Source organism: Sitophilus oryzae, unplaced genomic scaffold, assembly GCF_002938485.1.
Source record: "Sitophilus oryzae breed Bouriz unplaced genomic scaffold, Soryzae_2.0 scaffold_111_pilon_pilon, whole genome shotgun sequence".
In the NCBI taxonomy this organism is placed as follows: domain Eukaryota; kingdom Metazoa; phylum Arthropoda; class Insecta; order Coleoptera; family Curculionidae; genus Sitophilus; species Sitophilus oryzae.
This window is the reverse complement of record NW_022145749.1, coordinates 4,793,920-4,809,371: the sequence shown is the minus strand read 5'-3', so window position 1 is coordinate 4,809,371 and position 15,452 is coordinate 4,793,920. Positions and strand designations below refer to the sequence as shown.

Below are 15,452 nucleotides of genomic sequence, written 5' to 3'. Positions count from 1 at the left end.
TGGTTTCGCAGATACTCGCAGTAATTTTTTATAATATGGTAAAATACGAGAGAAAAAACATTCTCTGTGGCTCTGATAAAAATATTTAAAATAGACAGCAATAATAATATCCCCTCTTTCTTCTTTTATGAATTGTAGTCTGCACCGACAAGGATATGCATACTTAGAACCGTTTAGAACTCCCATATTTTTAATTATTATAACGTTTTCTATTCTCAAGTAAATAAAATATACTTTTGTACAAGATTATAAGGTGTTTCAAACAACATGTGCCATCTCTCTTGGGAGATTCCTCCCGTAAAAATAAGATTTATTTTTCATATCAACATAGGACCGATTCTGCTTTGTTTCGTAGCTACAGGGGGTTAAAGTTTTAACAATCTTTCGATTTATTATAATTTACTTCCAAGTACTTTTAGCGATTCTAATGAAATCTTGAAGGTAAAAGTTACTGTAAGTTCTACATATTTTAACGCTAAACAAGTCTCAATAAATTCATAAGTCATCAGGGACGTGCGTAGGGTTTATCACTGGAATATTTTTCAAAAAAAAACCATGTGCGCCACTGACTTTTTTCATTTGATATCGAAATTGTATAGACCGTTTAATGCCAATTAAAAGTTATCTCTTGATATTTTGTCGAATTCGGCCTCCATGATAATATAAACGCAATTTTATTAATCACAATTAATAAAATTAAAATTAATAAATTATATATTTTCCCTAATTTATTATTAAATATCATTACTGTTAGTTATTATTACTATTAATCCAACCTACATCAATTTCAAATAAAAAAATATTGGTATTTAAGATAATTACAAAAAAACTAATTTTAAAAAGTTTTAACACCCTGTAGCTGTAAAACTATGCATTTCTATACCCATGTTTATAGGAACTTTTTTTCATATTTTTCATACGTTTTTTAAAATAAGTCGGAGCAGATTTAAATGCTCTTTCAAACTATATTAGGGTTTCCTATATCTATCTATCTATATTTCAAACTATATTAGGGTTTCCTATCTTGCTAGTGTCCACACTAAAGGTGCTACAATCATACCACTCCAATCTTGAAATTCCAACCTTATCCAGATATTCTCTTACTCTCTATGTAACGTGAGAAGCCTTTATCATGCATTAATGCAAATTGCTCGTACAAGAAATGAAATAATGGTACGATTCAAAATACACAATGTTTCTAATACATATAGAATTGCAGAATTCCATTTATCTATCAAACTATCCGTCTTAATTTTCCCACAGGGTGCTTTTAAACTAGGATCATCTATATAATTTTAGTTTTTACCTCCAGAGGCCTAAAAAAATCTTTCATAACATTTAATTGATATAAAAATCGGTAAAAAGTTTGGAAAATGGAATGAAAATAAAAAAGTTATGGAACATAGTTGCCAGAAATTTTAGGGTGGCGGAATATCTTGGCGGAAGTTTTTACAAGAATTTTAGATATAATACAGATAATAAATATATTTTTTCAGATACTGCTAATACAGACATGATGTCTGATTTGGCCGAAATGCGAAAAGTGCTGGTACTATATACGGGAGGAACTATAGGAATGCAGAAGAACCATAATGGTGGTAAGTTATATTAATAAGTACCCCAGTAGTACATTATTATTACAGTAGCACACTATACCGGGTGCGTCTCAAAAGTGGCTCATCCCCATAACTTTTTTATTTTTTCAGTTAAAAAACCGAGATTTAGTATGTTGGTATATGACATAAGTTAGGATTGATTGTCTCACCGGAAATGACTACAACTTTTCATTTTTAAATTGCACCCTCTATTTTTTTACTTTATTCGATAGAAAATAACACTCTGAATAGAATGACATACCATATCTCAACTTTTGACATTTTCGCATATGGTTTATTTGAAATTATAACTTGCGGTTCGTAACGAAAATTTGACTCGAAATACCAAGTGTGTGGTGTCAAATTATTCATAAAAAAAATTATTTTTCCAAATATGCTAATCTTCGTTCCATTTTAAAAAATTGAGATATGATTAAAAACACGATTTGAGCATTTTGTAACTGGCCAGGACAAAACACTAAAAACAGACGATCAAATCTATTTTTCCAAGGCTCCTTGATTAAGAATTAGTGTTTTTAACATACTCACGGCACTCTAGATTGAATTTTAAAATACGATTTTTTTATTAACCGAGAATGTCAAAAGTTGACATATGATATGCCATTCTATTCAGAATGTTATTTTCTATCGAATAAATTAAAAAAATACCGCGGGTGCCATTTAAAAATGAAATGTTGTGACTACACCGGAAATGACTATTTCCGGTGAAACAGGAAGTGACCAAAAACAATTGAATACGTCAATCAATCCTAATTTATGTCGTATACTAACCTACCAAATCTCGTTTTTTTATCTGAAAAAATAAAAGTTATAGGGGTGAGCCACTTTTGAGACGTACCCGGTATTGGCTCAACATTGATTCTATATTGGTAAAATAATGTATATGGGCCCAGTAATGGCCATTTCTAGCCTATATTGACCCAACACGCGCAAACCAGTAACTAATGTTTATTTTTATATGTAATATTTACCCAATAATGGTAATATATAAAAAATGTACGAATAATATATATTTTTCTATATCTATATAGAATATGAACCTTTTAACCGTATCTTTAATATCGGGTTCATATAAAAAGTATATATTGGGCCATTAAATGTAAATATAATATTTTACCTATATTGCTGTGTTACAGGGGTATGATTCCTAATACTTTTGCCAATGATTTAAAAACAAAAAGTATAATTACTCTTAATCTAAACATAGATTAGACGGTGACTAGGCTATGTATTTGCCATCTACCATTAGATTTTTGTTTCTATCTAATGTTGGATATTATGTTTTCCAATCATTTTGCCACTTGACATGACGAACAAAAAATTTTTTTTTTGATACACCCCCGTACAATTTCTCAAAAAGGAAAGTTATCTAACATTATGGAAAATAGGAATTAAATCACTGAATAAAAAAAAGTAATAAGGAAAGTTGTAGCCAAAATTATGTTTGATTTATGCATCCGGAAAACTGATAAAAGTTTCCTTTTCTAATCTTTCAGTGTATGCTCCTGTCCCAGAAGTTTTTGCGAGTAAAGTTAAAACATGCCAGGAGCTGCACGATTACGAATTAGCCAGAATTTACTCCATAAGAGACCACGAATTGATAACCAAGTAAGTTTAAATGATATTAGAATATACTATCTTAAAAATTACTTTTTAACTTCATAATAGAGTTATGAAGTATCCTCATTAACTTAAATGTACGGTTCGTTGGAAAAATATCTTAGTCGAGAACCAGTATTTGAAATACCCAGACGTATGGCATGCAATAAAACTCTGGATCAAGGAGAAGCATACCGTCCATTGGAGAAACAGATGGGGCCACAGACATAGTCAGGACCAAATCCAAAGACCTAACTCTAAAACTTCAAAGGAAATGTTACTGCTCAGCAGGAAATTGCCAGGACCTATAGCTGCCAAGTGCCCCCTAACAAGCTCAACCTGTATCAACGAAGTAATTGCTACAGACTGTACCATAAATATCATGAAAGAACAGAGAACATAATATATCTCTATAAGGCTATGGACCGCATGCTACACATTCTACTATAGAAATCAAGGATAGAACCCTATGAACTACTTTCATTCTATCAAGGACCTGCACAAACTGGTACCGGGTACAGCGATCGAGAATTGGGTGTACACCATGTAGAATGTAGAATGAGTAAAAGGGGGGGTTAATCACTGCGACCTTACAGGTCTATTGTGCCCCCCTTCCTTGAGTCATCACACAGTCTACAACCCATCATACCCCTGTTGTAGATAGGAGGGTATTTCTCATCCTCCTCTGACAACAGTTCTTCCTCCAAGGGTACACACCCTTCCACGGTTGGAGTTTGGCCCTCCGTGCCGCCCTTTACAGTCGAGGAGCTTGCCTCCGGCTGAGAAACCCGTGAGGTAGAGGAGGGAGGATCTGTCTCCATTTTCTCCACCTCTTTAACTTGGTCTCTCCTTAGACCTGATTTGTCCCGTATCTATAACAGAGGATATGTCCCTCTTTCTCTATTGCCTCCTTGGATTTGAGGTCAATTTCTATTGTGAGGGCCTGACCATGAGCCTCCTCCCTCGAGTTGATGACTCGCCAACTCGATGTCCTTACATTGAAGTTCTGACCCTGGATAAGGGTCAGCAGGTAGGTGGTGTCTTTCCCCGTGCTCCTCGGCAGAAAGACCGTGATGGCCGCCCCTTTAGGGATGTTTTCTCCCTTCACTGCAACCAGTTCCGGCCCCTGCCAATTTTAAAGCTTAGGTGCGATTTCCACCAACCAATTCGCCGATTCTTGAGATACACAATCTATGAGGATCATGCCCACCCGAAAGTGTATCCCCGCAAAACGAAGCTGACCCACATTTTGTAGATCATTGTGTTGCGATCTGATCGCCAGTAGGTACTTCGTCCAGTATAGCCTCTTCTAGAGACGTTTGCTGGTCGGTGGTCAGAGGAACCTCAGGGAAATCCTTTGGCAGCACCGCCATGTTTACTTGCCCAGCAATAGCGACAAAGCTGATGATACGTCCCTGCTTGCCTCCCGGTGATGAAATTATTATACATAATAAACTTTTAAATCCACATTAAAAAGCAACCTGTAACTGAGAAATTTGTTTTTATAGGATTTGGATTGATTGCATCCATGAGTTGCATATTAGAAAAAAATGGTTTTTAACATAAACGCAGAAAAATAATTCTTCGAACGATTGCTTGTGGAGATACGGACCCAAAATTTTATAAAAAAAATACTAAATGGTATAATGACAATATCTGTTTTTAAAAAAATAAACACCTTTGACAGAATATACATCTTGATTTTTTGATATCAGCTTTAATGATGTAAGGGTGGACACAAATATTCATATTTGTATGTCGTATTATTTTACAGAGCTCTTCATTGTAATAAAGTAATAACATATCAAATCCAAGAGTATCAACCTCTTCTAGCTTCTAGCAACATGACTGCAAAAGAGTGGATTACTATAGCGGAAACAATCGAGGTAACTTCGTGACGTCGTTTCTATTTTTTTTAAATATTTGAAATCTGGTTTAATATGTATTTTTAAATTTTCTCAGTTACCTCTTACTACTTCTTTTTTATTTACTATTTTTATTTATTGGTAATTTTGGTAAATTGGTAAAGTATATTTTTTTATTATAGAAAAACTATCATGACTTTGATGGATTTGTGATTTTACAAGGGACTGATACAATGGCCTATACATCATCTGTGTTATCGTTTATGTTTAAGAACTTGAATAAACCAATCATACTGACAGGGTCTCAGGTGAGTTGCTATAATAATTCTCAAATAATGTATCTATTATTAAAAATATACAGGGTGTTTCAAAACAAATGCGAAAAACTTCAGGGGGTGATTCCTTGTTCAAAATAAAGGGTAGTTTACTTCATAAACGTTGGGTCAAAAGTCAACCATTAGGGAGATATTGCGGTACAAAGATGGCGGAAAAATAATGTTTTTATTTTTTATCTTGAAAACGAAAAGACATAGACTAATAAAATTTTATGGAACCATTACTGTTATGAAAACACACTTTCTGGTAATTTTTTCACTTTTTTAAAATGAGTGGAAGGGGTTGAAATAAACTACCCCTATCATTCTTGTTAACGAAATGTAAAGAAAAATCTTATCAAATACATACAAAAAAACTAATTTGGATAGTTTAGTTTGTTTAGAAACTTTTTTATCTCTTGTATTTTTTTGATAAAACTCACCGATTTGAAATTAAAAAATAAAATGTAAAGCATTACATGTCAGGACAAAAAACATTTTCTGATAAAGAATCTAGTGGGCTGCTGTAATTTTTTTAGGAAAAAATCTAGTCGGCCTCTGTTACTTTTTAGGATGTTCCTAATATTATTTTATTTGACATTAGGTACTGCAATACGTTATTATCTAGATGATTATTATTATCGTTATTATCACTAGATTCTTAATCTAAAAATGTTTTTTGTCCTGACATGTAATGCTTTACATTTTATTTTTTAATTTCCAATCGGTGAGTTTTATCAAAAAAATACAAGAGGTAAAAAAGTTTCTAAACAAACTAAACTATCCAAATTAAAGCATTTGCATGTGTTTGATAAGATTTTTCTTTAAATTTCGTTAACAAGAATGATAGGGGTAGTTTATTTCAACCCCTTCCATTCATTTTAAAAAAGTAAAAAATTACCTGAAAGTGTGTTTTCATATCAGTAATGCTTCCATAAAATTTCATTAGTCTATCTCTTTTCGTTTTCAAGATAAAAAATAAAAACATTATTTTTCCGCCATCTTTGTACCGCGATATTTCCCTAATGGTTGACTTTTGACCCAACGTTTATAAAGCAAACTACCCTTTATTTTGAACAAGGAATCACCCCCTAAAGTTTTTCGCATTTGTTTTGAAACACCCTGTATATAACGTGTTCCAATATTCCGTGGACATAGCTACTACATATTTTTGGAATCAAAATAAATTCATTGGACACAATTTACCTCTATACAAAAGTGCATCGTTTGTTCGCTAGAGGGCATCAAACTTTAAAAAATAAACACATTTTTTCAGATATCTTAAAAACCGTTATTCCTATTGAAATGAGATTCTGGGTGTCTATGTTTTGCTAAGTGCTCTAACATTTGACTTTCACAAAAATCAAGAAAAATTACGGGAAACTACCCCCGTACATAAATTTTAGTATATATTTTTTCCGACTCCACCGAAGACCAAATTTCTTTTCGTAAAATGGTCCCTCTATTATTTACTACATTTTTTGCCTTGTGTAAAAAAACGCTACCATGCATACTTTTTGAGGAAAAAAATATTTTTTCAAAGCTCACTTATGTAAATATGTTATGACAATAAAATATGTTTTTGTCACATCGAGCTATGGCAGCACATAAAATCTATTATGCTCAATAATCTAGCTGGCGAAAATATGGAATTTTATGTTAGTATCACAAATTATATTTGACAATAGGTTTCATAAAAAATTAATACTTTGTAAATTAAGAGTTGATTTTTTATTGATCCCTCTAACGGATAAACAAAGCACTTTTGTATAAAGGTAAATTATGTGCAATTAACTTATTTTGATCCAAAATATAAGTAGTAATAAATAATAATAACGCTTTATTGTACTAAAAGCCAAAATAGCTTCATCGACAAAGCATTTACAAAACAAACAAAAGCACAATACATATATAAATATACAAATAATAAAAAATATCATACAATTCAAAAAAAATTACGTCATTAAAATTATTACCTACATTAATACATGGACATTGCAGAACACAAAAAAAGCGTATCAATAAAATTTTAAATGGATATAATCATTTAAGAGTCATAAAATATTAAATACTAGACTTTTAACCAGTGTGTGATATGATCAAGATTTTAAAATTCAAAATTGTTCGTGATTAAACAATAAAAAGTCTTTAGTTGTTCTATGTCCACAGAATATTACAACTCTTTGTATATTTTTAGGTCTGCTTTGGAAAAATAAATTCTCTAAAAATGTTTAACTCAAAAACTATGCGATGTAGCGGTTTTCTACCAGAAATAAAAAATGTAGTAAATGCTAGAAGCATCATTTATAAATATATAAAATAGAAATAAACATCAATGACATTCCCCATATAATTTTACATATAAAAGGACAGCGATCTTTATTTAATAGCCATCGCTGATGCCGTTTAGTTTTTTAGTTAGTTTTGAAAAACAGAAAACGAAAACTAAAATTTTAGACTCTTTGTATTATTAATATGACATTATTTTTCAGATTCCTATTTTTGAAACTCCAAGCGACGCGAAGAACAACTTTTTGTATTCGTTAGTGTTCGCCAGCTGTTCAGATATACCCGAAGTGTGCGTGTTCTTCGCCAACAGACTGTTGCGAGGAAACAGAGTTAAGAAAGTTCACAATTCGCAAATAATAGCCTTCGAAACGCCTAATTATCATATTCTAGCTGAAACAGGACTGCATGTAAAAAGTGGGTATTACTAAATTATTCTTTATATTTTGTTTTCATTAACCTTCCGGAGGTCGCGTTTGTTTGTTACATGAAAGGGGGGGGGTCGCGCGCGGACTCTGAGTCCGCATGCGAAATTCAAGAGGTCATAAGCGTTGCTAGTGGTGTAAAGACATAAAATAATATGATAATCAAAGTATCAATTATTTATTGACTTGCTTCATTACACATAGCAAACATAAAGCATAAATATATATATATATATATATATATATATATATATATATATATATATATATATATATATATATATATATATATATATATAAAACAATCAAAAAAACAAATTAATAAATATTTTTCAAAAACAAAAATAATTAATAATAATGAAAAAACCAACCCGTATAACAGTGATTACAGAATATTTGTGTGTGCTCAAAACATACGAAATTGTGACACTACATAGAGTAACAAGTTGGTCTGTTTTTCGGCCTATCACAATTCTGTAGTGCCGATCCTCTGGTACTACTGTATTCAGATTCTTCAGAATCTGAAATTTATTTATCAGAAATTATTTTGGGCCCTTGCCTTTCTATAATATCCACTTCTCGTTCTTCCTTTTTATCGTCAAGTTCAGTAGTTAATTTGTCATCTTCTTCCAAACAGTCTTGCATGAGCTGTTGCAATCTTTCTTGCAGAGTAGACCTAAAAAATACTTATTTAATAAAAAAGTCGATTATTCACTTTTTTATCACAATTTGCTCATTTTCAATTAAAACAAACCAGTAAAATAACTTACCAAGTTCGACATTATAAAATTATTGATGTTAAAATAGTACCATAAACGCCTGCGCGCGGACTGGCACTCCGCATATGAGTATAAAAAGATACTAACTACTCTAAACGATGTGCAAACGTACACTTCTCATAAAATATGCAGTGACAGGAAGCGGCGCAGGAACTGATGTTTCCAGATTTTCGAATTATCGGGAAAAATAGGTATCTGCGGACTGAAAGTCCGCGCGCGACCTCCGGAGGATTAAAAATATTTGATTAATTATTAATAATCCATATCTAGGTAGATGGTATAGAAACTACCATATATCTATATCATCTACCTACTACTTTCCTTGTTTCTAATTCCATGAAAGTCCATTCTTTTATCACATTCTTTTAATAATATCAACAAGCTCACAGTTTCTTTCTATTTTTAGTGTATCGAAACTTTATGCTTCCCAAAATGGAGAGAGGAATGTTGTCTGTTTTTACAAATTTATGCACTCGCGTTGGTATTCTACATATCTTTCCAACATTATCTCGAACGCAGGTAATATAAAAAAAAAAATTTGAAAAAAAATGTACACATGGCCAAAATTATACATTCATTTTTACTGGGTTAGGTTGTAACCCACTTGATAATTGTCACTTTTTTCTCTTTATAAGAAGGTGCATTTTGTTTTCGAGATATCATTATCAATTTTATTATTTTAAATACGGATTTGATTTTTTTATATTTTTAGACATCATTGCATTTGGGAGGAAGAGAACAAGTGATGAGATATCATCATCATCGTCATTATTTTCAGCTTATTCAACCATTTCCAATTATAGTACACTCTCCATCGCATATTTATTGTTGTCTGTTGTTGGCTATGCGGGCCCAAATAATCTCTAATATTCTAATATCATGTTCCCATCTTAGCTTCGGTCTACTTCTAGGTCTCTTAATTCCTCGTGGGTGCCATGCTGTAATTTTTGTGGTCCATCTGTTGTCCGTCCTTCTTGTCAGGTATCCTGCTGTGCAACTAGGCTGTTATTATAATTTTATTTTATAATAAATACAAATTTCATTTTAAACAGAAAATATTGAAAACAATTTTATTTATTTCTCAGTACTAATAGTCTGTATTCGGGACGGGTCCTCGAGCCTCCATGCCAGCTGTGAGACGACGCGACGTGGCATGCTCTCAATTAAGTTGTCCAGAAGATATTGAGGAATGGCTTTCCATGTTTCGCGCGCAGCAATTTTCAATTCATTTAAGGTATGGGGAGGGGATTATTCCTTTTGGCAATATGGCATTTTAGCATGTAGCAGACATGCTCGATCACGTTCATATCTGATGACATCGGTAGCCACCGCAGTTTTCTTATACCCTTTCTTATACTCCTCTCGAAATGGACGCACAATAGGCTCTAAAACGTCTCTAAGATATGATGCACCTGTAATTGTGCCATCAATAAAAACAAGGGGAATTCTAGCTCCGTGCTTATACCTGCCCATACCATAATGCTTCCCCCTTGAACCGGGACACGGGGTTGAGCTGCATTCAAGCTCATCCAGATGCTCTCCAGACCAAAGTTCGTCGCGAGTCTGACACTCTCTAGGCCTATTGTTGTTTCATCACTAAACATGACGAAATTCCATTTGCTCTCATCTCCTCAGCCCATTGTAGTCGCATAATTTTATGGTGTAAATTAAGCTTCGAAACACGTAGAGCCTCCTTAAATGTAATCCTCTGTCATGGAGTATTCTTGCTATGGTCTTTCTTGAAACATTTACTCCTTCAAGGCGAGCTAACTGATTTTTAATAGCAGTACTAGAAAGCAGGGGATTGCGTCGTGCAATTAGGGATATTTGACGGTCTTGCACAGCAGTAGTAACTCTCTTTCTACCTCTTCCAGGCCGGTCTGTAACCTCGTTTGTCTCCCTGATTTTTTTTTAATATTCGCGAAACATCGCTTTGGTTAACTCCTACAATTTCAGCTATTGCAACTTGCCAGTAGCCCTGTTGAGACAGTGTATTCTGACTCTATTAAACTGTGAAATAATGTTTCTAGGAATTTTAAGGCCAAAACAATGGTCAAATTTCTTCTGAAACCCAAGAGGCCACAAATTAAAATGTGCAAGAATTTGTAATAATATTGTAAAACTTTAACTTTAAACAATGTTTATCGTTCAGACCCAATATTATTACAAATTCTAACATTCTATTTCTAAACATTGTTTATCGTTCAGAATTTTAACAAAAAAATGTTTATTACAGATTATCAAAGCTATGTATAAAAAAGATTCTTTAAATTCCTTTCCGTATATTTTTAAACGATATATGCAATAATTTTGGCCATGTGTGTATGTGTATATATCCTAGATCATTTATACTTACGTGGATAAATCAACGCCATAAGTTTAGCATTAAAAAATATGTCCTCAACATCACTACATGCCATTTTCAAACCTTTTTATTGCACTTATGAAACGTTCAATAGGTTTGTCTTTCTCGAGGACCTGACTTTACGCATGCGCATTAAAAGTGGCACGTATTTCTAAAATAATTACAATTTTATCCGGTTTAGAAAGTACAAATTATACATTGTTATGGAAACCAACTTTTCATTGTCATCATATTGTCATAATCTTGTCATAATCATATGTCATAATGTTATTTCCATTGTGTAACGACGCTTGTTTTTTGCGTTTTTTTTATTTTAAACATTGTATTAATTACTCTTTTATCGACCGCTTTTATATAGCCAAGGATGCAAGTGTGTTCAGTGAGAAGTTAATTTTAAGTTTGTGCAATTATATTTATATTTTTTATTCGTTGGGTTTTAATTTTTGGGTAAATACTCGTAAAAATGACAAGAAAGTGTTTGGAGTGTGGAAATTAAAATATAAATGTCCCCGAATTATCTTTTCACAGGCAAGTCAAGTGTTCACTTGTTCTTTTATGTAGGTATATTAAACCACATGCATACTTTCTGGTTAGATTTACTAAGAATATTGATATTCGTATGGAGTGGCTAATTTATTTGTTATATAATTTAATTTTTGTGAGAGTAACATTCAATTATTGTTCAAATATATACATTTTGCAAATTAAATTTTTAAAATTAATGTCCAAATTTTGTGGCGTGGGCGATAGGTCCTCGACAAGGATAGATAGTGAAGCACCGCGTGTGCAACAAAAAAAGAAGGGGTAGGGTATATATATATATATATATATATATATATATATATATATATATACAGGGTGTCCCAGAAATGAGTGCAAATATTTTAACTGGTAGTATAGTTCAACCCCAGAAACACGCCTATGAGGTGTTTTTGCGAAAAAAAATGTTGAAAATTTTATATTTTCCGGAAAATTTTGAAAAAACTTTTGAGTGCCACTGTTCACTCTCCGAAATTCGTTTACCGTGCATGGAGAGAATCTCGGAGAGAATGCAATGTTGCCACTTCCTACCATACCCACACTCTAAATGTTTATAAATTCACAGTAATAATTTTAATGGGCTGCAACATAGCAGTAATCATAATCATAATTTTTGTACTAAGCATAAGCACAGTCACAATCAAAATTTTAATATGCGTTTATACAACATAGTCGCATAACTTGGAAATGTAAATACAGCTGATAAAGTAACCTAATTTTCTTATTTTTCTATTTCATAATCATTTTAGAAGTGTATTTTTGTTTAAATTTTATTACTCAGGTTTTTTAAACACGAAAATTATCATAATTATTAAACATAAAAATGAAAAAAAAATAAAAATAATGCCCCTAGCCGATTTTTGGTTTGGTTTGGTTTGGTTTAATTTTAACTTTTTTGATTGGGATTAGGACTCCCAATCAAAAAAGTTAAAATTTACGAACTTCAAGGTTATTAAATTATGCTTATGATTACGACTGCGATGTTATTACTGCGATTGTTATGACTTTTATGATTGTGACTAAAATTGTGATTATGATTACGATTATGTTGTATAAACCCGCCATAAGTTTCTATAGAAATATACGAAAACTAAATTTATTCATATTAGTGGACATTGCTAATACTAATTTTAGGAAAATGCGCAATGTTTTAAGTACTTTTACAGTTGAGTAGGCTGAAAAAAATAAATTATAAGAGCTTCTTTTTCGCCATATTAGGATTTTTTTCAATCGTTTCAATCTTTAAATATTAAGTTAGAGCTTACCCTTTTGATGAAAATTGATCAGTATTTTTATCCAACATATACCATTACACATACACCCCAAATATCTAATAATCTGAACATCACAAATCTATCACTTGCAAAATATTATTTAAAATGTTTCACATAATAATTAAACACTAAACTCACAAATACAACAAAAAAGTGTTAAAAACTTGCTTTTAATAACTACTTAAAACCTCTACTGAACTCTCCCACAAAAGAAAATTAATGATTTTACACCAAAAGTGCCAAAACTTTACGCGATACACGCACGATACACGAATACACGTACAACATACGTTGATTTTGGTTTGTTTACATTTTTAAATGATTCTGGAAACCCCCGAGACATCGTAAATACCGTTAAGAGCAGTAGGGCCCTCTACCGCTCCCGTATAATACGACTTGCCTTGCGCGCCACAGTGCCGATTGTCCGTTCACAAAAAAGCTTAATCCGTTATTCTATAGATGTCGCTGGTTAATTGATTTGAGTTTAATTTTGGTAAATAAGATGATCAGCACAATCGACTATCAGAAATCGTTCTAATAGGGTAAAGGTGTGGATCCGGTGGCTGACCTTGAAGCCCATATTTGCTGCATTTGATCATTGATACTACGCAAGCGCACATCGTCGGTGTTGCCAAATTGCAGTTTATTTTCGAATTCTTTGCAGTTCAAAATTATTTTTTTTGAGTGTGAATCAGTAATAATACAAATTCTATAATTAAGTTTATAATTTGAGACTTATCTTGATATCCAAAATTAAGGTAAGAAGGAAAATGAAGATTGTGAAATGAAAGTATTATGAGTATATAAAATTGTAATAATAATAACGTATGTATTTATATATTTACATTAGAATTAAAAATTATCATTTACGGATTTTTTCTTAATGGTTTTAAACTTATTAGAATTATTTTGTATCATCAATATGACACATCATTTATTACTCCAAGTTGTTTAATTTCTAGTTATTTACAGGCAACAATAGTTTTGGTTATATGTATTAAAGTACTACCATGACGAGTCTTATAGAACAATACACGTCAATGGGAGATAGAGGTAACATTTTACCTACTTTGATTATAATGTTTGTATCATAGTTTCTTAAAAATATCAAGTTAGTAGATTAATAGCAATTTTAGACATATATTTTATCGAAGAGTGTGTTGATAAGACTAAAATAAGCTTTATGTTTTATCTTTTTTTCTTTAGAAGGGAGATGGCTTGTGTCGTAGAATACATTACAGTATTTAATATCGTGTACTTTGATATTCTTTTCTTAATTTACTGTAATTAATTGTTTCCTAAAATGCCAAATCTTGACAATATGGTGAAGGTTGAGTTTTGATCTTATTAGTTTTATACCTATGTTTATACAAGACTACAAGACCAAATTAAGACTTAGTTAGTTTGTGATTTATATTAAGCTCTTTCTTATAATATTTGTTATGTCTTAATCTTAATACTATATCATGCTTTGTCTGGAAAATAAATGTTAAAATATCTTAATTTTCATATCCTATTCCATCCTTCCATAGGAAAAATATGGTTTATAAATCATATATGCTAAGAAAATCACATACATTAGGTGTAAGAATAGATTGCTACCGAAGGTAGCAGAAAATTAATACAATATATGTATAGCAGAATTAAACAAGGTAACTGTTAATGTTGCTGAAGCTGATTCTACAATTTTAATTACGGAGGCTAAAAGGCCTTAGAAAGCCTCCGTAGTTTTGATGGAATGTTAAAAAAAACCTATTATGAACATGACATGGAGCTACAGCATTTAAAAATTAAAAAAAAAAGAAAAAACTTGGACACATCCGAATTTTTAATGAAGCACTTTTTAAACGTAGCATAATAATCTAGAGCAATTAGATTAATTATGGGAATCTAGAGTTTTATTTCTATTTAATTTTATTGACTATGAAAATACATAATAAGCGTTCACGTGTTGTGCGAAATATTAAAATAATAATATAAATATATACCGCGTACTATGATTGAAAAAAAAATAGCGTCAGCGATGACTATGAAATAAAGATCGCGGTCATTTTATATGGGAAATGTCCTCAATCGTCATTTCCCAGCCAACTGGACGCCGTTTTTTCGATCATACGGTATATATTGACAAAAAAACACTGAAAAGCACATATTTGTTTTCTACTGAAAATAATTCCAAAATAACTTGCAATCTGGCAACATCGAAGATGTGCGCCTGCGTAGTGTCTGTGATTATATGCAGCAAAAACTCGTTTCAAGGTCAGCCACCGGATCCACACCATTTACCGCACTAACAAACATTTTAAACACAATCTCCGATAACTTTCTGGAGTTTTAAAAGCTAGATACTATTAGAACGATTTCTGATAGTCGATTGTGCTGATCATCT

At 31.9% G+C, this 15,452-nt stretch overlaps 1 protein-coding gene across 2 annotated transcripts in view; it reads left to right on the top strand.

The window, feature by feature from the left end:
• Positions 1-15,452, top strand: part of LOC115884440 (60 kDa lysophospholipase-like) — a 37,033-nt gene that overhangs the window by 3,990 nt on the left and 17,591 nt on the right. For both annotated transcript variants that reach the window (XM_030903033.1, XM_030903025.1), the window contains exons 2-7: positions 1,497-1,598; positions 3,113-3,224; positions 4,990-5,101; positions 5,263-5,388; positions 7,887-8,097; positions 9,291-9,403. In XM_030903033.1, coding sequence (XP_030758893.1) covers positions 1,514-1,598; positions 3,113-3,224; positions 4,990-5,101; positions 5,263-5,388; positions 7,887-8,097; positions 9,291-9,403 — 759 coding nt within the window. In that variant the 5' untranslated portion in view covers positions 1,497-1,513. The remainder of the gene's footprint in view (positions 1-1,496; positions 1,599-3,112; positions 3,225-4,989; positions 5,102-5,262; positions 5,389-7,886; positions 8,098-9,290; positions 9,404-15,452) is intronic.